Source organism: Symphalangus syndactylus, chromosome 19 (genome assembly GCF_028878055.3).
Source record: "Symphalangus syndactylus isolate Jambi chromosome 19, NHGRI_mSymSyn1-v2.1_pri, whole genome shotgun sequence".
In the NCBI taxonomy this organism is placed as follows: domain Eukaryota; kingdom Metazoa; phylum Chordata; class Mammalia; order Primates; family Hylobatidae; genus Symphalangus; species Symphalangus syndactylus.
Window position 1 is genome coordinate 42,209,197 of NC_072434.2, and position 23,392 is coordinate 42,232,588.

The 23,392-nt window shown below is 45.3% G+C and overlaps 1 protein-coding gene across 2 annotated transcripts in view; it reads right to left on the bottom strand.

Annotated features, from left to right (window-relative positions):
* Positions 1-18,465, bottom strand: part of COA7 (cytochrome c oxidase assembly factor 7) — a 31,776-nt gene extending 13,311 nt beyond the window's left edge. The window contains exons 1-3 of one of the 2 annotated variants that reach the window (XM_055235270.2): positions 18,224-18,465; positions 12,408-12,548; positions 5,736-7,021 (exon numbers count right to left, since the gene is read on the bottom strand). In XM_055235270.2, the coding sequence (XP_055091245.1) occupies positions 6,573-7,021; positions 12,408-12,548; positions 18,224-18,329 (696 nt within the window). In that variant the 5' untranslated portion in view covers positions 18,330-18,465 and the 3' untranslated portion in view covers positions 5,736-6,572. Of the gene's footprint in view, positions 1-5,735; positions 7,022-12,407; positions 12,549-18,223 lie in introns of those variants that run through there. The other variant, XM_055235271.2, reaches the window with a different exon arrangement.
* Between the last annotated feature and the right edge of the window lie 4,927 nt (positions 18,466-23,392).

The window sequence follows — 23,392 nt, forward strand, 5'->3', positions numbered from 1 at the left end:
CCAGCCTGGCCAACATGGAGAAACCCTGTCCCTACTAAAAATACAAAATTAGCCGGGTGTGGTAGCACATGCCTGTAATCCCAGCTACTCAGGAGGCTGAGGCAGGAGAATTGCTTGCACCCGGGAGGCGGAGGTTGTGGTGAGCTGAGATCATGCCACTGCACTCCAGCCTGGGCAACAAGAGTGAAGTTCCATCTCAAAAAAAAAAAAAAAAAAAAAAAAAAAATCCAGTACATCTGCCACCCAAAAATCAAAGTTCTTCAAAATTACAAAACCCAGCGGGGCACAGTGGCTCATGTCTAATCCTAGCATGTTGGGAGGCTGAGGCAGGAGGATCGCTTCAGCCCAGGAGTTTCAGACCAGCCTGGGCAACACAGCGAGACCCTGTATCTACAAAAAATACAAAAACTAACTGGGCATGGTGTCATGCACATGTAGTCCCTAGCTACTTGGGAGACTGAGGTAGAAGGATCACCTGAGCCCAGGAGGTTGAGGCTGCAGTGAGCTATGATTGCACCACTGCACTCCAGCCTAGGTGACAGAGAGAGACCCTGTCTCAAAAAGAAAAAAAAAAATTGCAAAACCTGTTAATTGAAAAGAGATGATTCTTGGCAGGGCACAGTGGCTCATGCCTGTAATCCTAGCACTTTGGGAGGCCGAGGTGGGTGGATCAGCTGAGGTCAGGAGTTAGAGACCAGCCTGATCAACATGGTGAAACCCCATTTCTACTAAAAATACAAAAAATAGCCGGGTGTGGTGGCACTCGCCTGTAGTCCCAGCTACTCAAGAGGCTGAGGCAGGAGAATCACTTGAACCTGGGAGGTGGAGGTTGCAGTGAGCTGAGATCACGTCACTGCATTCCAGCCTGGGTAACACCATCTCAAAAAAAAAAAAAAAAAGATATAATTCTTTAAAAAAATGGTTAAATAACGAGAACATTATTGTGCCAACGAATGCCCATAGGTGATAAAGAAGTGAGGGGCGATGGTTTCTTCTGTTTCAAATTGCATTTTATGAGAACATACTAATTTTATAATAAAAAAACTTAAAACCTTGCATTTTTTAAAAGTCAATATTGTTTTTTTAAAAAAATTGTGGTAAAACATAAAATTTACCATCTTAACCTCTTTTTTTTTTTTTTTTTTTTTTTTTTAAGATGGAGCCTCACTCTGTTGCCCAGGCTGGAGTGCAGTGGTGTAATCTCAGCTCACTGCAACCTCCTAGGTTCAAGCGATTCTCGTGCCTCAGCCTTCCGAGTCGTTGGGACTACAGGCGCATGCAACCACGCCCAGCTGATTTTTGTATCTTTAGTAGAGAGAGGGTTTCACCATGTAAGCCAGGCTGGGTTAACCATTTTTAAACATATAGTTCAGTAGTGTTAAGTATATTCACATTTGCTGTGTAACAATCTCCATTATTTTTTCATCTTACAAATTTGAAACTCTTTACCTATTAAACAACCCATTTTGGCCAGGCACAGTGGCTCACACCTATAATCCCAGAACTTTGGGAGGCCAAGGCGGAAGGATCACTTGAGCTCAGGAGTTTAAGACCAGCATGGGCAATATGGCAAAACCTTGTCTACAAAAAATACAAAAACTAGCTGGGCGTGGTGGTGTATACCTGTAGTCCCAGCTACTCGGGAAGCTGAGGTGGAAGGATTACCTGAGCCCAGGAGTTAGCGGCTGCAGTGAGCTATGATAGTGCCACTGCACTCCAGCCTTGGCGACAGAGCAAGAGCCTATCTCAAAACAAAAACAAAAAACTCATTTCCCCCTCACCCCAGCCCCTGGCAGCCACCATTTTACTTTCTTTTTCTGAGTTTATGTACAACTCATACCCAAGTTTAGATGCCTCATATACAGCATGTCTTTTTGTGACTGGCTTATACAGCATGTCTTTTTGTGACTCTCTTAGCATGATGTCCTCAAGATTCAGCCATGTTGTGTGGCATGTGTCAGAATTTCCTTCCTTTTCAAGCCTGAATAATATTCCATTGCATGTACATCCCGCCTTTTGTGTATTCATTCATCTGCTGATGGGCATTTGGGTTCCTTTCACCCTTTGGTTACTGTGAATAGTGCTGCTAAGAATATGGGTATAGATACCTCTTGGAGACCCTGCTTTCAATTCTTTTGGATATTGATAGTTTGGATATTTGTCTCCCCAAATCTCATGTTGAAATGTAATCCCCAATGTTGGAGGTGGAGCTTGGTGGGAGGTGATTGGATCATGGGGAGGATTTCTCATGAATGGTTTAGGACCTTCCCCTTGGTGCTGTCCTCAGGAGATGTGTGTGTGTGTGGTATCTCCCCTTGCTCGCTCTCTTGCTCCTGCTCTTGCCTTCTCACCATGTGATACACTGACTCCCCCTGTGCCTTCCACCATGACTGTAAGCTTCTGAGGCCTCACCAGAAGCCAATAGGATGCACAGCACCATGCTTTCTGTACAGCCGGCAGAACCGAGAGCCAATTAAACTTTTCTTTATAAATTACCCAGTCTCAGGTATTTCTTTATAGCAATGCAAGAATGGCCTAACACAGATATGTACCCAGAAGTGGAATGGCTGGATTAAACGGCAATTCTGTTTTTCATTTTGGGGGAGCTGCACCGGTGCACAGGGCTCTAATTTCTCTATATCCTTGACAACACTTACTTTGTTTTTGTGTTTAATAGTAGCCATCCTAATGGGATATAAGGCAATATCATTGTGGTTTTAATAGACTTTATATTTTAGAGCAATTTTAGGTTTACAGCAAAATTGAGAGGGTACAGAGATTTCCCATATAGTTGTTGCCCCCCACACATGCATAGTCTCCACCATTTTCTTTTCTTTTTTTTTTTTTTTTTGACACGGAGTCTCGCGTTGTCGCCAGGCTGGAGTGCAGTGGTATGATCTCAGCTCACTGCAACCTCTGCCTCCCAGGTTCAAGCGATTCTCCTGCCTCAGCCTCCCAAGTAGCTGGGACTACAGGCATGTGCCACCACACCCAGCTAATTTTTATATTTTTAGTAGAGACGGGGTTTCACCACGTTGGCCAGGATAGTCTCGATCTTTTGACCTCGTGATCCGCCTGCCTCGGCCTCCCAAAGTGCTGGGATTATAGGCGTGAGCCACCGCGCCTGGCCAGTCTCCACCATTTTCAACATCTCCCACCAAAGAGGTACATTTGCAGTAATTGATGAACCTACACTGACACATCATTATCACTCAAAGTCCACAGTTTACATTAGGGTTCACTCTTGGTTAGCCGGGCACGGTGGCTCACCCTTGTAATCCCAGCACTTTGGGAGGCCGAGGCGGGCGGATCACGAGGTCAGGAGATTGAGACCACGGTGAAACCCCATCTCTACTAAAAATACAAAAAATTAGCCGGGCGTGGTGGCGAGCATCTGTAGTCCCAGCTACTTGGAGAGGCTGAGGCAGGAGAATGGCGTGAACCCGGGAGGCGGAGCTTGCAGTGAGCCAAGATTGTGCCACTGCACTCCAGCCTGGGCGATAGAGCGAGACTCCGTCTCAAGAAAAACAAAAAAACAAACAAAAAACACTCTTGGTGTTGTTTGTACATTTTAGGGGGTTGGACATATGTACAATGACAGGTATCTATCATTATAGTATCATACAGAGTAGTTTCGCTGCCCTAAAAATCTTCTGTGCTCCAATTATTCCTCCCTCCCCTCCCCCACCCACTGGTTTTTACTGTCTCCATAGTTTTGCCTTTTCTAGAATACAACCCAGTGTCATATAGTTGGCATCATTTAATATGAAGCCTTTTCAGACTGGCTTCATTTAGTAGCATTCATTTAAAGTTCCTCTGTGACTTTTTATGGCTTGATAACTCATAATTTTTCATAGCTTGATTTAAGCACTGAATAATGTCTAGATGCACCACAATTTATTTACCCATTTAGCTACTGAAAGACATTTTGGTTTGAGTTTTGGCAATTATAAATAAAGCTTCTATAAACATCCATGTGCTGGTTTTTGTGTGGACATGTTTTCAGTTCCTTCAGGTAAATACTAAAGAGCAAGACTGCTGGATCACATGGTAAGAGCTTGCCTAGTTTTTGTAAGAAACTGCTTAACTGTCTTCCAAAGTGGCTGTGCCATCTTGCATTCCCACCAGCAAGGAATAAGAGTTCTGGTTGCTCCAACTTTCTCAGCATTTCATGCTGTCAGTGCTTTGGATTTTGGCCATTCTAATAGTTGTATAGTGGTCTGTTGTTCTAACTTGCATTTTCCTGATGACATGTTATATGGAACATCTTTTCATATGCTTATTTGCCACCTGTCTATCTTCTTTGCTGAGGTATGTTAAGGGTTTTGGCCTGTTTTTTAATCAGGTTGTTTTCTTACTGTTGAATTTTAAGAGTTCATTGTGGTTTTTGATTTGCATTTCCCTGATTAGTGATGTTGAACATATTTTCATGTTTTTTGACCTACAGTTTTTTGTGTGTGTGTGTGTGTGTGTGTGTGTTTGAGACAGAGTCTCACTCTGTTACCTGGCTGGAGTGCAATGGGGTGGTCTTGGCTCCTCTGCCTCCTGGGTTCAAGCGATTCTCCTGCCTCAGCCTCCTGAGTAGCTGGGACAACAGGTGCCCACCAGCACACCCAGATAATTTTTGTATTTTTAGTAGAGATGAGGTTTCACTATGTCGGCCAGGCTGTTCTCGAACTCCTGACCTCATGATCCACCTGCCTCGGCCCCCCAAAGTGCTGGGATTACAAGCGTGAGCCACTGCACCTGGCCTAGTTTTGCTTTTGTTTTTGAGACAGAGTCTTGCTGTGTTGCCCAGGCTGGAGTGCAGTGGCACAATCTCAGTTTACTGCAATCTCTGCCTCCCAGGTTCAAGCGATTCTCCTGCCTCAGCTTCCGAAGTAGCTGGGATCACAGGTATGCATCACCACGCCCAGCTAATTTTTGTATTTTTAGTAGAGAAAGGGGTTTCTTCATGTTGGCCAGGCGGATCTCGAACTCCTGACCTCAAATGATCCGCCTACCTTGGCCTCCCAAAATGCTAGAATTACAGGCATGAGCCACCACGCCTGGCCTGACCTAGTTTAAGCATACCAAAAGCTACTTTACATTTTAAAAAAGTGAATTTGATGTCTTTTGAAATCTCCTCTGTGCACTTGGGGAAGTCCCTGTCCTCTATCAACTTGAGAGGTTGGCTGCTGCGCTCACAAACCTTCATTTACACAGCAAGCCTTCCTTTCAGGACGGCTGCAAAACGGAAGCCTAAAACAGTAGATGGTGACACAGAATGGTATTGTTACCAGCAGGGAAATGACAAGCTCGCCCCCTGGTGACAAGCTGGGGAGACAACAAATGTTCTTTTTTTTTTTTTTTTTTTTTTTTTGAGACGGAGTCTCGCTCTGTCGCCCAGGCTGGAGTGCAGTGGCGCGATCTCGGCTCACTGCAAGCTCTGCCTCCCAGGTTCACGCCATTCTCCTGCCTAAGCCTCCCCAGTAGCTGGGACTACAGGCGCCCACCACCATGCCCGGCTAATTTTTTGTATTTTTTAGTAGAGATGGGGTTTCCCCATGTTAGCCAGGATGGTCTTTATCTCCTGACCTCTTGATCCGCCTGCCTTGGCCACCCAAAGTGCTAGGGTTACAGGCGTGAGCCACCGCGCCCGGCCACAAATGTTCTTAAAAGGCACAACCACCACAAAGAACATACTCTCTACGGTACCTGGAATCTGGTAGAACACTAATTAGCACAAACCGTAGGTCACTCAAAATTGTTTATTCACAGGGACAGTTAAAAAGGCTCAGTTCCAGGGGACAAATGTGTCACAAAGTCCTTGCTTACAAACTCCTAGATGAAGCTGCCTTGGGAAGAATCTGCTCCCTCAGCATGATGGGCAGTGCCAGGTGACTACACTGGAGGTGCTAATTTTTAACTGCCAATGTCTCCTCTAGACAATGGCAGGCTGATGTTTCATCTTCTTCAGCAACCCTGAAGCATAACAGCCTTTAAGCTGTATGTTGCATGTCCCTCTTGATCTCTGTGAATTTACTGAAAGATGTGACTCTAAAGACAAAATGAAGCCCACACCAATGATTATGTAAGTCAGAGGGTGGTAGTTTTGACTATTTAACTGTTCTTAGTTCTTTAAGACCTTAGTTATGTAAACCAAGATACGTTCTGATTTTCAAGCCATCCTAACCAAAATAATAATAATGATGAAAATGATGATAGCTGATTCCTTTAGGCCCCGGGGCTGCTAATTTTTCAAACTTCCTGCTATCCTCCCCTCCCTACCACCAATCTCTAGGGCTCTCTAGTTTGCTCCTATTTTTCGGAGTTGCCAGAGTTTGAAAACTAAGACCTCCATAAACATGGCTATCTTCACAGAACACCCAGATGAAGGAATATTGACTGTAATAAACATTGTAGGCTATACTCCAGTAGCTGGGGCAATGGATCCATGTAGATGGAGCTACAAATTCAAGTCCCAAGTTTTTTTGCTCCAGCAGGTTGACCTTCAAGGGCTGCATCAGTCTTCAGAAATAGGAGCTGCCAGCCTCAAGCAGTTTGTTGCCTGGGAGGGGGGGTGGACCACATTACCCAAATGTTAAGGGTTGGACACCTTTCTGCTGTTCTTTGTGTAGCTGCTGGGCTCGATTTTTTAGCACCTCAGCCTTGGCCTCATCCTTATCAACACCATCCCCCAGCTTGTACATGCGACTGGCATTGGCACAGGCCCAGATATGACCCAGGTCACAGGCTTTCATGGAGTATTTACATGCCAGGTCCATATCCTTGGGAAAGCCTGGGGCACCCTGCAGGAACATGGCACTGAGGTTAAAGCAACTGGAAGTATAGCCACCATCACAGGCCCTTGTGTAGTAGTCCCTGGCCTTCCCCAGGTCAGGCTGGCCATCCTCATTAACCTGTCCATCATGTGCCAGGAGGCCAACGTTGTGACATGCTGCTATTGACTTCTTTCCAGGCTTCTCACACGCCATCAAAAAGCACCTGGCGGCAGCTTTCAGGTCCTGGGTCAGACCACCTGAGAGGAAGGAAAGTAGGAAAAAATAGACCCAAGCCAGGGCACAACCTAAATGTCTCAGGCCAAAGTCAGCGAATAATTTTTTTTTTTTTTGGAGAAAGGGTCTTGCTCTGTTACCCAGGCTGGAGTGCACTGGCATGATCACAGCTCACGGCAGCCTCAACCTCCCAGGCTAAAGCAATCTTCCCATCTCAGCCTCCCCAAGTAGCTGGGACTACAGACACACCCCAACCACTATGCCTGGCTAATTTTTAAATTTTTTTGTACAGACAGGAAGGATCTCACTATGTTGCTTAGGCTAGTCTTAAACTCTGGGACTCAAGCGATCCTCCCACCTTGGCCTTCCAAAGTGCTGGAATTACAGGCGTGAGCCACCACACCTGGCCCACAATTCCTGAATAAAGTTTAAGGCTGAGCACAGTGGCTCACATCTGTAATCCTAGCACTTTGTGCAGGATGATTGCTTGAGGCCAGGAATTCGAGATCAACCTGGGCGACAGAGCAAGACTTTACCTCAAAAAGAAAAAAAAAAATGTCCATGCTATGAGCTCAGGCAGCATGAAAGGTAGCCTGGCATAGTGCATAGAACTCCTAGCTTTCTCAGCCGTAGAATCTTTTGTTCAAATGATACCTTATGAGGAAACTCAAACAGGTAAAGGAGGTGAAAATTGGGAATGATAATAATATCTACCTCATGGGGTTACAGTGAGAACATGGCATATTACAAGCACTTAATTGTTCATTAATTTAAACATACAGTGGGCCCTCCATATCCATGGGTTCGACCAACCACACATCAAAAATATTAGGGAAAAATAACAATACAATTAAAAAATACAAAATATATAAAATAGAACAATTATTTATTCAGTATTTACATGGTATTAGATAGTCTAAGTCAAGACTGTCCAACCCACGGGCCTGGGATGGCTTTGAAAGTGGCTTAACACAAATTCATAAACTTTCTTAAAACATTATGAAATTATTTTTATTATTATTATTATTTTTTTTTTTGAGATGGAGTCTTGCTCTGTCGCCCAGGCTGGAGTACAGTGGCGTGATCTCGGCTCACTGCAACCTCTGCCTCCAGGGTTCAAGCGATTCTCCTGCCTCAGCCTCCCAAAATGCTGGAATTACAGGTGCATGCCACCACACTGGGCTAATTTTTGTGTTTTCAGTAGAGAAGGGGTTTCACCATGTTGCTCAGGCTAGTCTCGAACTCCTGACCTCGTGATCCACCTGCCTCAGCCTCCCAAAATGCTGGGATTACAGGCGTGAGCCACCGCACCTGGCCTATGAGATTTTTTTGTGATTTTTTTTTTAAGCTCATCAGCTATTGTTACTGTATTTTATATATGGCCCAAGACAATTCTTCTTCTTCCAGTGTGGCCCAGGGAAGCAAAAAGATTGAACACCCCTGTTCTAAGTAATTGATTTAAAATACTCAGGAGGCCAGATGCGGTGACTCACGCCTGTAATCCCAGCACTTTGGGAGGCCGAGGTGGGCGGATCACCTGAGATCAGGAGGTTCAAGACCAGCCTGGCCAACATGGCGAAATCCCATCTCTACAAAAATACAAAAATTAGGCTGGACGCGGTGGTTTACGCCTGTAATCCCAGCACTTTGGGAGGCCGAGGCAGGTGGATCACGAGGTCAGCAGTTCGAGACCAGCCTGGCCAACATGGTAAAACCCTGTCTCTACTAAAAATACAAAAAAATGAGCTGGGCATGGTGGCAGGGGCATGTAATGCCAGCTACTCGGGAAGCTGAGGCAGAAGAATGGCATGAACCCCAGAGGCGGAGCTTGCAGTGAGCGGAGATCACGCCATTGCACTCCAGCCTAGATGACAGAGCACAACTCTGTTTTGAAAAAAAAAAAAAAAATTAGCTGGGCATGATGGTGGGTGCCTGTGATCCCAGCTACTTAGGAGGCTGAGGCAGGAAAATTGCTTGAACCCAGGAGGTGGAGGTTGTAGTGAGCTGAGATTGTGCCATTGCAGTCCAGCCTGGGCGACTGAGCAAGACTCCATCTCAAAACAAACAAACAAATAAACAAAAAATAAAACAAAATACACAGGAGAATATGGGTAGGGTTATATGCAAATACTATGCCATTTTTATATAACGGACTTGAGCATCATCAGACTTCATTATCTGTGGCAGAATGGAGTGAGGGTCCTGGAACAAATTTCCCAAAGATACTGAGGGACAACTGAATACTGAATAGTTGCCAATTGCTGTGCTAGGTCCTGGGGAACAAACGACACTGTCCTGCTTTTGAGGCCTAATGAGACCTGTCTTATGGGCTAATGAGACAGACACGAAATAACCATACAGGCCAGGCACGGTGGCCAGTAATCCCAGCACTTTGAGAGGCCCAGGCAGGAGGACCTCAGGAGGCCAGGAGTTCAAGATCAGCCTGGGCAACATAGTGAGACTCTGTCTCTATAAAAAATTTAAAATTAGCCAGGCATGGGGGCATGGGCCTGTAGTCCCAGCTACTGGAGAGGCTGAGGCAAGAGGACTGCTTGAGCCTGGAAGTTTTGACAGCTGCACTCTAGCCTGAGCAAGAGTGCAAGACCTCACCTCTAAATAAATAAATAACAATACAAATAAATGTATGATTTTCGCTGGGCATGGTGGCTCAGACCTGTAATCTCAGCACTTTGGTAGGCCAAGCAGGAGGATCACTTGCATCAAGGAGTTTGTGACTAGCCTAGGCAACATAGCCAGACTCCATCTCTACAAAAAAATCAAAAATAGCTCAGCTACTCGGGAGGCTGAGGTGGGAGGATCGCTTGAGCCCAGAAGGTCAAGGCTGCTGTGTGCTATGATTGAGCCAGTGCACTCAGCCTCAGCAATGGAGAGAGACCCTGTCTCACCAAAAAAAAAAAAAAAAAAGATAATTTTAAGTGTGAAAAGACCATGGAGGAAAAGTATAGTGCAAGGCAGGCAAGCGGGGACCAGATCATGCAGGGTCACATTAAGGACCCCTGAATTTAATCTTTAAAACAATGGGAAATCACTAACAAATAATTTTAAGTAGAAGTGGTGGCAGGGCTCACTTTTTTTAGTTGTTTGTATGTGTGCAAAACTTCAAATCCCCATGTACCATTACTCAATCTCAAAAAATATAAACATTTTAACATTATTCTTTTAAGTAACCATCCAAATCCACCTAGAAATAACCATCATTATCATTAAGTGAACACCATTCCAGTCATCTTTGTAGCATGTGTTCAGATTAAATGCTGGCTGGTTGAATGGATACTAGATAGAAGTGTTTGGGAAAATTGGATCACAGATGCTATTTTAAGTAAAATATTTAACTTTGATTTTACTTGAATTTATCAGAAGAAAACCAAACTGAAGTGAAACTAAGGAAACTGCTGACCTACAAATTAATATTTTTAGCCCATAGTGACATTTCCTAAATGAGCCACTGGGGCTATCAAGAGTTTAGAAAAAATATTAAAAGGTTAGAATCATTTTTATTTTCATTTATTTATATTTATCTATTTATTTAGAGACAGAATCTTGCTCTGTGGCCGAGGCTGGAATGCAGTGAAGCAATCTCAGCTCACTGCAGCCTCCACCTCCTGGGCCCAAGTGAGCCACTGCACCTGGCCTAAAATTTAGTTTAAAAAATTAAAATGGGGCCGGGCGCGGTGGCTCACACCTGTAATCCCAGCATTTTGGGAGGCCGAGGCGGGTGGATCATTTGAGGTTAGTTCAAGACCAGCCTGGCTAACATGGCGAAACCCCATCTCTACTAAAAATACAAAAATTAGCTGGGTGGTAGTGGCACACGCCCCTGTAATCCCAGCTACTCAGAAGGTTGGGGCAGAAGAATCACTTAAACCAGGGGGTTGCGGTGAGCCGAGATCATGCCAATGCACACCAGCCTGGGTGACAGAGTGGGACCCTGTCTCAAAAAAAAAAACAAAGATGTCCTTGGCCAGGTGCAGTGGCTCACACCTTACGCTAGCACTTTGGGAGGCCAAGGTGCAAGGATTGCTTGAGGCCAGGAGTTTGAGACCAGCCTGGCAACATAGTGAGATCCTGTCTCTACAAAAAATAAAAAATTAGCCAAGCATGGGAGCACGTGCCTGTAGTTCCAGCTACTGGGGGAGGCTGAGGCAGGAGATTGCTTGAGCCCAGGAGCTCAAGGCTGCAGTGAGTTATGATTTTATCACTGTACTCCAGTCTGAGAAACAGAACAACAACAACAAAAAACCTGCCTGTCAAAGGTCCTATTACTTATTTGTGTTGGTTTTTTTTTTGTGTGCGTGTGTGAGACAGAGTCTTGCTCTGTTGCCCAGGCTGGAGTGCAGTGGTACGATCTCAGCTCACTGCAACCTCTGCCTCCAGGGTTCAAGTGATTCTCCTGCCTCAGCCTCCTGAGTAGCTGGGATTACAGGTGTGAGCCACCACGCCTGGCCTGTGGTGGTTTTAAATATGTCCATAAGTTCTTTAATATTCCTTTCTCTTCAAGAAGTGGAATTTAAGTCCTTTCCCTTAGTGTAGGCTACATCTAATAAGTATGTGATAGAAATGAAAAGCGTGTGACTTCCAAAGATAGGTTATAGAAGACACTGTGGATTCTACCTTGTTCTCTCCTTTAAATTATTCACCCTGGGGGAAGCCAGACGCCATGTCATGAGGACACTCAAGCAGCCCATGGAGAGAACCATGTCATGACAATCTGAGCTCTCCCAATAACAGCTGGTAAGGAACTAGAGGCCTCTGCTACCAGCCATCAGAGTGAGTCATCTTAGAATTGGAAACTCCAACTTCAGTCAAGCCTTCCAATGACTACAGCCCTGGCTCCCTGGCCAATGTCTTGACTATAACCTCATGAGATACCCTGAGGTACCCCCACTAAACCACTCCCAAATTCTTGACCCACAGAAACTATTGAGGTGATTTGTTATTTAGCCATAGAGGATGTAAACACTATGCCAGTGATAACTACAATTAGAATACGAGGAGAAAAGACAGAAGGAAGACAATCAATAATTACTGACCCCTTACTCTGTGCCGGACACATGCTGACGCCTTTTCCTATACTATCCTATTTAATCCTCACGACCCTACAAAGCAAGTACTATTTCCCTCCAATTTACAGGTGATGTAACTGAGGCACAGAGTTGAAGTGATTGGCTCAAGGTCCAACTACTTGCAAATAGCATTCCCTAAGGTTTACCTAACTTGAAAGGCTGTGGTCTTCCCCCCATCACTCTGCTGAACTCCTACCTCTCCATCTTCCTACAATGCACTTTCCCAATGCCTGCGAGACCCTTCTGCAAGAGCTTATCATGGGGCTCAGGTGTGAGGCCAGCACTGCTATCAATGACAAGGACCCAAAAAGCGGGCCCTCCTTACCTTTTCCAGTCACATAGTAGGCCCCCAGTTTGTAGCAGCTATCGCTGTGCTGGTTCTCTTCGCAGTTAAACTTCAACACTTTGGCAGCCTCATCAAAATTCTTCCGGATCCCTTCCAAATAGTCCACCAGCCGATAGCAACCTGCGAGGAGAGGGCAAGGGCTGTTCTTCATGTCTGGGGCTGCTGCTTCACAGTGGGGGTTTGGGGGTAGGGGGTGCCCAGGTGTGGCAGGCCAGGCTATGTCTTTTAAGATAGCCCCTGTCCTCCTGAGGTGTGGCAAGTTGACCTTACCACAAAGAATGTAGGTGGCGTTTAGCCATTCCTACAAATGGCATTGTCTCCCCATAGCCATGGACTGAGCAATGTATGGCCTGGGGAGACCTCAGCCCCTGCACTGGCTCCACCACTCACCAGCCCTTCTGCTCCCTGTCAGCCACGTCCAAATACCCACTGACTTCCATGATTGAAACTTTGCTAGTTTTGGAAACTCTCATGAAGTTCAATGGTAAAAACAGTGAAAACCTAAAAGGCTCATAGGCTAGTCTTTGTAGCAGCAACAAAAGGGTGCTGGGCCAGGCTCAGTAGCTCATGCCTGTAATCCCAGCACTTGGGGAGGCTGAGGCAGGAGGATCACTTGAGGTCTGCAGTTCAAGACCAGCCTGGACAGGATGAAACCCTGTCTCTGCTAAAAATACAAAAAAATTAGCCAGGAGTGGAAAAATATAAAAAAATTAGCCAGGTGTGGTGGCGCACACCTGTAATCCCAGCTACCTGGGAGGCTAAGGCAGGAGAATCGCTTGAACCCAGGGGGCGGAGGTTGCAGTGAGCCGAGATCACGCCACTGCACTCCAGCCTGGGTGACAGAGCGAGACTCTGTCTTAAAAAAAAAAGAAAGAAAGAAAAAGAAAAGGGTGCCGTGATGACTATACCTTACTCCTCAGCCAGGGTAGGAACATGAAAGCCAAACAGAAAGAGTAGAGATGGCAGCTTCTATGGAAATAGGCTCAACTTGCTTGGCAGTCTCCCAGTCCCAGTAAACCTCTCTCCTTAATCTCTCTCCCCTCTTCTTCACCACCAGTGACAACATATATCTCTCATTCATTTTCGTTCAACAAATACTTGAGCATCTCTATGCATCTATATACCAGACATGGTTATAGATGCTGAGAATATACTCATTTGCCCTCCTAAAATTTACATTCTAGGGGAGGAAATACAATAAGTAAATAAATGAACAAAATTTACTCAAACGGTAATAAATATTATAACAACTCAGAAACAGGAAGTGAAATACTGCATGTCCTCACTTATAAGTGGGAGCTAAATACTGTGTACACATGGACATAGGAAGTGTGGAATAATAGACACTGGAGATTGGAAAGGGTGGGAGGATGGTGAGGGATAAGAAATTACCTAACGGGTACAAGTGCATTATTTGGGTGATGGTTACATTAAAAGCCCAGACTTCCCCAGAATTTGGGAGGCTGAGGCAGGCAGATCACCTGAGGTCAGGAGTTCTAGACCAGCCTGACCAACATGGAGAAATCCCGTCTCTACTAAAAATACAAAAATATTAGCCGGGCATGGTGGCGCATGCCTATAATCCCAGCTACTCGGGAGGCTGAGGCAGAGAATCACTTCAACTCGGGAGGCGGAGATTGTGGTGAGCCGAGATGGCGCCACTGCACTCCAGCCTGGGCAACAAGAGCGAAACTCCATCTCAAAAAAAAAAAAAAAAAAAAAAAAGCCCAGACTTCACAACCAGGCAATATATCCATGTAACAAAACTGCACTTGTACCCCTTAAATTTATACAAATAAATAAATAGGCCGGGCGCGGTGGCTCACGCTTGTAATCCCAGCACTTTGGGAGACCGAGGCGGGCGGATCACGAGGTCAGGAGATCGAGACCACGGTGAAACCCCGTCTCTACTAAAAATACAAAAAATTAGCCGGGCGTGGTGGCGGGCGCCTGTAGTCCCAGCTATTCGGAGAGGCTGAGGCAGGAGAATGGCGTGAACCCGGGAAGCGGAGCTTGCAGTGAGCCGAGATTGCGCCACTGCACTCCAGCCTGGGCGACAGAGCGAGACTCCGTCTCAAAAAAAAAAAAAAATAAAAAATAAAAAAATAAATAAATAAATGCTATGACTGAAATAAAACAGGATAACTGTTTGCTGTCAACTTTGGGTGAATGGCTAACAAAGACTGAGCCACTGGGGAGGGGGCTCACCAAGGACTGTGACCTCAATAAGAAGAAAGCACTAGCTATTTAAAGACAATGAAATGGGAGTGGGGCAGGGATTTGGAAAAAACTTAGAAATAAAAAATAAAAAATGAAATTAAAAGACAACAAAATGGGCTGGGGCACAAAGTCCTGGCACAAGGAACAGTAAATACAAAGACCTGAAAGAGAGAATAAATTTGGCACGAATAAGGTACAACATGGCTGAACCAAGTAGGAGGGTCAGGAAATGAAGAAGGAAGGTAGGGACCAGACCACAGGCCTTGTGAAACATAGGATGGACTTACGATTTTTTCCACCTGAAACAGTAAACCACTGGAGGGTTTTAAGAAAATAAGTAATATGATTCAGGCCAGGTGTGGTGGCTCATGCCTGTAATCCCAACACTTTGGGAGGCCAAGGCAGGTAGATCACTTGAGGTCAGGAGTTCGAGACCAGCCTGGCTAACATGGTGAAATCCCGTCTCTACTAAAAATACAAAAATTAGCCAGGCTTGGTGGCCCATGCTTGTAATTCCAGCTACTTGGGAGGCTGAGGCAGGAGAATCACTTGAACTCGGGAGGCGGAGGTTGCAGTGAGCTGATATCGTGCCACTGTACTCAAGCCTGGGCAACAGAGCAAGACTCAGTCTCAGGGAAAAAAAAAAAAAAAAAGCCAGGTGTGGTGGCACACGCCTGTAATCCCAGCTACCTGGGAGGCTGGGGCAGGAGAAGTGCTTGAACCTGGGAGGCAGAGGTTGCAGTGAGCTGAAATTGCGCCACTGCACTCCAGCCTGGACGACGGAGTAAGACCCTGTCTCAGAAAACAAACAACCAAAAAGCCACCAAAACCAAACAAACAACCCCACCCCCCAACAAAAACGTTACTCTGGTATATATGTTCATATATGCCTGGGTGAGTATGGAGGAATTTAAGTATGTGAGGGCATATAATTGGGCACTGATAACAAATGTTATTTTAAATCTAATATTTAACATAACAAAATTAAAATTAAAATATCAGTTTATCTGTGAGTAGAAATGGATTTTAAGGGAGTAAAGTGCAAAGAGAGGGACAGGTTAGAAGGTGACTTCAGTTATCCAGGTAAGAGAGCGTGACATGCAAGGAAACTACTACACCAGTTGCTACGGTAACTATAGCCTCTTCTCAGGTCTCCTAAAGTGCTGCAGCCAGTCCTTTTCATATATCTACCCTTCCCGATTCCAAGAACTTGCTTCTCAGACATGTTTTGCTCTCCATTGCCTACAGAGCAAAGTCTATATTCCTTACCCTGGCATTCAAGCCCTGACATACTGTAGCCCAGACTCCCACTGCAAACGTGCTACATCCTGACCTCAACCTTCCAAAAGATAGCACTTTCTGCCCACACTCTCCTCCATTTAATCAACACTTGCCCAGCCCTCCAGACCTCCCCTCAAAGTCTTCCCTAACCACCCTGTTCCTTAGTGACCCCAATTCCTCTAAGTTCTTTCTATACTTAGGACATGGACCAGCTCTCAAAGAACAACCCCAGGTTCTTTTTTTTTTTTTTGAGACGTTATTTCGCTCTTGTTGCCCAGGCTGGAGTGCAATGGTGCGATCTCGGCTCACTGCAACTTCTGCCTCCCAGGTTCAAGCAATTCTCCTGTCTCAGCCTCCCGAGTAGCTGGGATTACAGGCGCATGCCACCATGTCCGGCTAATTTTTGTATTTTTAGTAGAGACAGAGTTTCATCATATTGGTCAGGCTGGTCTTGAACTCCGGTCCTCAGGTGATCTGCCCACCTCAGCCTCCCAAAGTGCTGGGATTACAGGTGTGAGCCACTGTGCCCGGCCCAACCCCAGGTTCTTTTTAAGCCATCATACTGCAGAGCAACTCTGTGTCATGACTATGTTATGATATGTATATGGTTATGTTATGGTCTATGTTATGGATTAGCTTCAAGGAATAGCTATGTCATTTCTGCAAACTAAACTGACTAAACTGCAAGCTATTAGAAGGTAGGGCCAGTACCACTTTTTATCTGTTTTTTTTTTTTTTTTTTTTTTTAGTAGCGACAGGGTTTCATCATGTTGCCCAGGCTGGTCTTGAACTCCTGGCCTCAAGTGATCCTCCCGCCTCACCTCAGCCTCCCAAAGAGCTGGGATTACAGGCTTGTGCCACCACACCAGACCTTTATTTGAAAGAAAAAAGAAAAAGGCTGGGCACAGTGGCTCACACCTGTAATCCCAGCACTTTGGGAGGCCAAGGCAGATGGATTGCTTGAGGTCAGGAGTTCGAGACCAGCCTGGCCAACATGGTGAAACCCTGTCTCTACTAAAATACAAAAATTAGCAGGGCGTGGCGGTGAGCACCTGTAATCCCAGCTACTCGGGAGGCTGAGGCAGGAGAATTGCTTTAACCCAGGAGGTAGAGGTTGCAGTGAGCTGAGATGGAGCCACTGTACTCCAGCCTGGGTGACAGAGTGAGACTCAGTCTCAAAAAAGCAAAAAAATTAAAAAGTAGGCAGTGCGCAGTGGTTCATGCCTGTAATCAAAGGCGGGAGGATCACTTGAGCCCAAGAGTTTAGACCAGCCTGGACAACATAGTGAGATACTATCTCAAAAAAGAAAGAAAATATAAAAAATAAAAATAAAGCAAGAAGAAGAAAACCACCCAAAGGTATTATTAGCTGCTCTGGGTGGACCCCTACTGGTCACCACCATCCACCTATACTCTCAAGTCAATTCAATGTTCACACAACACACGGGACACAATTGTGCTTCGGGGCCTCTTCGCCAGCTGTTACCTATGGTAAGATCTGCATGGTTCACTCCCTTACCTTCTTCAAGGCTTTATTCAATTGCCACTTTCTCAGTTCCCTGATCACTCAATTTAAAACTGCCCTCCTGTCCTCCTGATACCCTTCACCCAGTCCTTTTTCCAGGGCACTTACTTTCTTTTTATTTTATTTTATTTATTTATTTATTTATTTAGAGACGGAGTCTCGCTCTGTCGCCCAGGCTGGGCGCGATCTCCGCTCACTGCAAGCTCCGCCTCCCGGGTTCCCGCCGCTCTCCTGCCTCAGGCTCCCGAGTAGCTGGGACTACAGGCGCCCGCCACCACACCGGGCTAATTTTTTGTATTTTTAGTAGAGACGGGGTTTCACCGTGTTAGCCAGGATGGTTTCGATCTCCTGACCTCATGATCCACCCGCCTCAGCCTCCCAAAGTGCTGGGATTATAGGCGTGAGCCACCGCGCCCGGCCGGTACGTACTACTTTCGAACACGATTTTATGAATTACCTGAGGCTTACTGCCCGACTTCCGCACTAGCTTAGAAGCTCCACGAGGGCAGGGAGTTTCTATCTGTTCACCGATGGATGCCCAGTCCCTAACCCAAAAACCCCAGCACGTCTCTTCCTACCCGCCCCGGCCTCCAGACTCGGTCTTCCCGGAACACATCGCCCTTCCCAACACACGCGGTCACCGCGATCCACAGACCCCGTCCCCCGCCCGCCACGTGATTCCTTCTCCAGCCTCTCAGAGGTCGCAGACCAGACCTCTCCGGGCACGCCCCTCCCCGACGCGTCGCCGGGCTGCGCTGGAGCCGCTCACCGTCCGGGTCCTTCTCGTGATAGCACTGGTAGTTGCACTCCACCTCCATGTTCTCCAAAAAGGACTTCACCTGCTCCTCATCCTGGAAGTCCACCATGCCGGCCATAGTTCGCGCTGGCCCAGAAACGGTCACGTGAGCCGGCGGAGGGAGCGGGGCGGGGCGTGGAGCTGACGCCGGCCGCGGCGCTCTCCCGGGATCCCGGGGCGAGCCAGGCGAGCCTGCGCTTCCCAGCAGCCCTCGCGCCGTTGAGAGCGCTGGCAACCACGCTTCCAAGGCTAACCCCCTTCCTGAAACTGGGGGCGGTCTCTCTGCAGCACCTTATCTATGCTCGCTTTGTAGCCTTTGTGATTTTCCACCTGCAGTCATTTATTTATGTATAATCCCTAAGCGCCTACTGTGTGCCTCACCAGTGCATTGTTCTAGGGATATGACAGCTAGGAATGTGGTCCCTGCCTTCAAAGAACTTGGAGTTCAATAGGAAGACATTCGCTTATCCATTCAGCAAGCATTTAGAGGACCTTCTATATGTGCCAGGTGTAGCTGGACAAAGTGCAGTGAGCAGTCTGATTCATCTCTCTTCTTCCCAGACCTGTCTTGGCCACCAACATGAATTACCTAAGCAATGAATGGCTATGGGAGATGTTGACTGGAACACAGTAGCAGTGAAGGGTGTAGCAATGTCACTGTTATAACATCTAGTACTCAAACAGTGCTGAAATTTGTTCCAGGCTCTAAATGCTTTATATGAATTAACTCATTTAATTCTCATTATATATCATGTCACTGTAAACTTACACTCACAGTGACACTGTGGGGTAGGTATTATTATTATCCCCATTCTACAGATAAGAAAACTAAAGTACAGAGAAATTAAGTAATTTGTCCAAGGTCACACAGTGAGGGAGTTGGTATGCAATAATTTTTTTTTTTTTTTTAATAAAAGAATGAATGAGGCCAGGCACGGTGGTTCACGCCTGTAGTCCTAGCACTTTGGGAGGCCGAGGCGGGTGGATCACCTGAGGTCAAGAGTTCGAGACCAGCCTGGCCAACCTGGTGAAACTCTGTCTCTACTAAAAATACAAAATTAGCAGGGGTCTCTACTAAAAATACAAAATTACAGGGCACACACCTGTAATCCTAGCTCTTCGGGAGGCTCAGGCAGGAGAATTGCTTTAACCTGGGAGGTGGAGGTTGCAGTGAGCTGAAATTGTGCCATTGCATTCCAGCCTGGGCGACAAGAGCAAAAAAGAATGAGGTAGAAAAGGAACATGTCAAGGAGATGGGGAAGAGGAGAGGAAGTTTACCTACATTTTGCTTTGTTTTCCTGCTCCTGTTCCTGCTAAGAATCATCAGTTCCGTAAAGCCTAGATGGAAAGTTCTCCTAAGATAGCCACTTCCTAGTCATCTTTTTTTTTTTTTTTTTTTTTTTTTTTTGAGACGGAGTTTCGTTCTTGTTGCCCAGGCTGAAGTGCAATAGCGCGGTCTCAGCTTACTGCAACCTCCGCCTCCCAGGTTCAAGCGATTCTCGTGCCTCAGCCTCCCAAGTAGCTGGGCTTACAGGTGCCCACCACCAGGCCCGGCTAATTTTTTTTGTATTTTTAGTAGAGACAGGGTTTCACCATATTGGCCAGGCTGGTCTTGAACTCCTAACCTCAGGTGGTCCGCTGGCCTCGGCCTCCCAAAGTGCTGGGATTACAGGCGTGAGCCACCACACCCGGCTGACTTCCCATTCATCTTTGAATCCTATCCAGCCCTACTTTTGAATTCTCAATGGAGCTAAATCCATGGCTTCCCATCGCCTATAACAATGCTTTCCAAATGGCTCCATTATTAAGCTATCCCCAATGGCAGCAAAGAATGGACTATTTCCAACCACTTATTTATTGGAAGGCAGCCAATAATGTCTGAAATCCCAGTTTTATTTTTTAAATTCATATGATTTTACATTCAATTCCCCATAATACATCTTTCATAGGATAACAGAAGATTGCCTTCCCCTGCCAAGCCTTTGAATAAAATTGACATTCCAGGCAATATACCACATTTACCTGTGGTTTCTTATACCCTGATCACCTTAGGGGACTCCTCAGTACACATGGCCTAGGATGGGAATCCTTGAACTTTGGTTTGAGGTCATCTTCTTTAGGATGGCCTTCAAGACCCTGTGCAATCTGATTCTAGCCTTATATTCTGCCTCTCTTCCCCCACATCCCACCAACCTTCTGTTCTCTGAATAGATCCCAAGTTTGTGTCCCTGTTTATCTATGTTCTTGATGCCTGGACCACCCTTTTTGACACAAATCGGAAATACTCTCCTATGTAAAGTCTTCCCAGACACAACAACTACACACATTCAAATTAGATTTAGATGCTCCCATTTTGGTGTTCCACACCACTTGGTTTATTCTGGTATAGTGTAGTAGGAAAGAAAGAACTGGCTTTGGAGTGGGGACAGATCTTAGTTCAGAATCCATGTTCCATGTTTATTAAATTGTGACCTTAAACCAATCATGTTTGTGAGTCTGAATCCTCTTCTGTAAATGCAAATCCATTTGTAATGGCTGTCAGAAGGACTACAAGTTCATGTATGCAATGTGCTTGGCAGAGCGCCTGGGTCAAAGTCATTCCTGTTCCAGGAATGTTTCTTGTCATTCCAAAATGGCGTGAAAGTCTGTGTCCCCTGCCAGACTGTGACCTCTGTGTCCTGTATGCTGGTCACAGGGCCAAGAATAGAATAGGGCTTGATGATAGAATACAGCAGGGTGATGTCGATTACTGAAATCTGGGAATGTTTCCCTTTATTTTATGAATTGAACTGCATTGAAATGAGATCACCTGAGCGGTAGAGGGCACAAGAGAGTTAATTGGTGATGAAAGGCTGAACCAAGTAAGAGGTCACTTTTTTTTGTTTTGCTCTTTCATCCAGGCTAGAGTGCAGTGGCGTGATTTTGGCTCACCACAACCTCCGCCTTACGGTTTCAAGCAATTCTCCTGCCTCGGCCTCCCGAATAGCTGGGATTACAGGCGCCCACCACCGTGCCCACCTAATTTTTGTATTTTTAGTAGAGATGGGGTTTCACCATATTGGCCAGGCTGGTCTCGAACTCCTGACCTCGTGATCCGTTTGAACTTACTGTTGCCTCTGCCCTAGAGTGCTTTTCCCCTGTATTTTTTTTTGGCTTGCCTTCTTAAGTTCTCTGCTTCAATTTGACATCGTCCATGTGGTCGTAGCTCATTCTTGTTATAATCACAGTGTCTTGATTGTGCCCAGCAATATTAGGTGCCCAAGTATTGTTGATTGAATTAAGAAGAGGGATTATCATTCCAAATAATTTGGTTTTCTTTAATGGAACTTAGAATATCACTGACTTTTGCTCTTTTGACCCAGGTTTTTCTTAAAGCTATACGAAACATTAAATGAAGGTCTAATTGACATACAGGAAACTGCACATAACTTTAAAGTAACAATTATGAGTTTCTGCCTATGTATACACCTGTAAACCATTATCACAATCAAGATAATGAGCATATTCATCACCTCAAAGTTTCCTCATGTGCCTTTGTACTTCATTCCCTCCCCAGCAACCATTAATCTGCTTTCTGTCACTGCAGATGGGTTGCATTTTGTAGAATATTATCTAAATAGAATCATACAGTAAGTACTGTTTCTTTTTTATAGTTTCTTCGATTCAGCATAATTATTTTGAGATTCATCCATGTTACCACATGTATTAATAGTTCATTCTTTTTGTTAGTGAATGATATTTCATGATGTAGATATATCACAATTTGTTTATCTATTTGGGTTTCCAGTTTTTGGCTTACAAATAAAGCTGCTGTGAATATTTGTGTACAAGTCTTTGTATGGGCATTCATTTCCATTTTTTGGGTTCATACCTAGGAGTGGAATGGCTAGATCATATGGTAGGTATATATCTAACTTTAAGAAATGCCCAAACTGTTTTCTAAAGTGTTTCTACCATTACATTCTTACCAGCAGTGTTTGACAGTTCTAGTTGCCCTACATCCTCACCATCATTTGATGTGTGGTCAGTCTTTTAAAATTTTAGCCATTATAGTGAGTATAACAGTATCTTATCATGGGTTTAGTTTGTATTTTTTTGAGTGACCAATAATGTTGGCGTCTTTTCATGTGCTTATTTGCCATCTGTGTATCTTTGATGACATGTTTGTTAAAATCTTTCGCCCCCTTTTTATTGGATTGTTTTTTATTATTGCATTCTAAGAGTTCTTTATATATTCAAGTCCTTTATCAGAAGTTTTTCATATATTTTCTCCCAGTTTTGCCTGCCTTTTTTGTTTTTATAACAGTGTCTTTCAAAACCAAAAGTTTTTCATTTTAATGGTGTGTCTAGTTTATTGATTTTTTTCCTCTTGTTAATAGTTTGTGCTTTTTCTTTCATATTCAAGAAGTCTTTGCCAAACCCAAAGTCACTAAGATTTTATCCTATATTTTCTTGTAGAAATTTTATGGTTTAAATCTTATATTTAGGCTGGGCGCGGTGGCTCACGCCTGTAATCCCAGCTCTCAGGGAGGCAAGAGGTGGGAGGATAGCTTGAGCCCAGGAGTTCGAGACCTGCCTGGGCAATATAGCGAGACCCCGTTCTCCCGAAAAAGAAAAAAAACAAAAAAAACAAAAGATAAATCTTATATTTAGAAAGCCTATGATCCATTTCAGATTAATTTTTGCATAAAGTATGAGATAACAGTTGAGGTTCACTTTATTGCATGTGGGTTTGTAATTACTGCAGCACCATTTGTTAGAAAGATTATCCATTCTTGGCCTCCCAAAGTGTTGGGATTACAGGCGTGAGCCACTGCACCCGGCCCCATTTTTTTTTTTTTTTTTTTTTTGAGACAGAGTCTCTGTCACCTAGGCTGGAGTGCAGTGGCGAGATCTTGGCTCACTGCAACCTCTGCCTCCTGGGTTCAAGGATTCTCCTGCCTCAGCTTCCCGAGTAGCTGGGACTACAGGCGCCCACCACCATGCCCAGCTAATTTTTGTATTTTTAGCAGAGATGGGGTTTCATCGTGTTGGCTAGGCTGGTCTCGAACTCCTGACCCCAGGTGATCCACTCACCTTGGCCTCCCAAAGTGTTGGGATTACAGACGTGAGCCACCGCGCCCGGCCTCAGGGTAGGTCTTA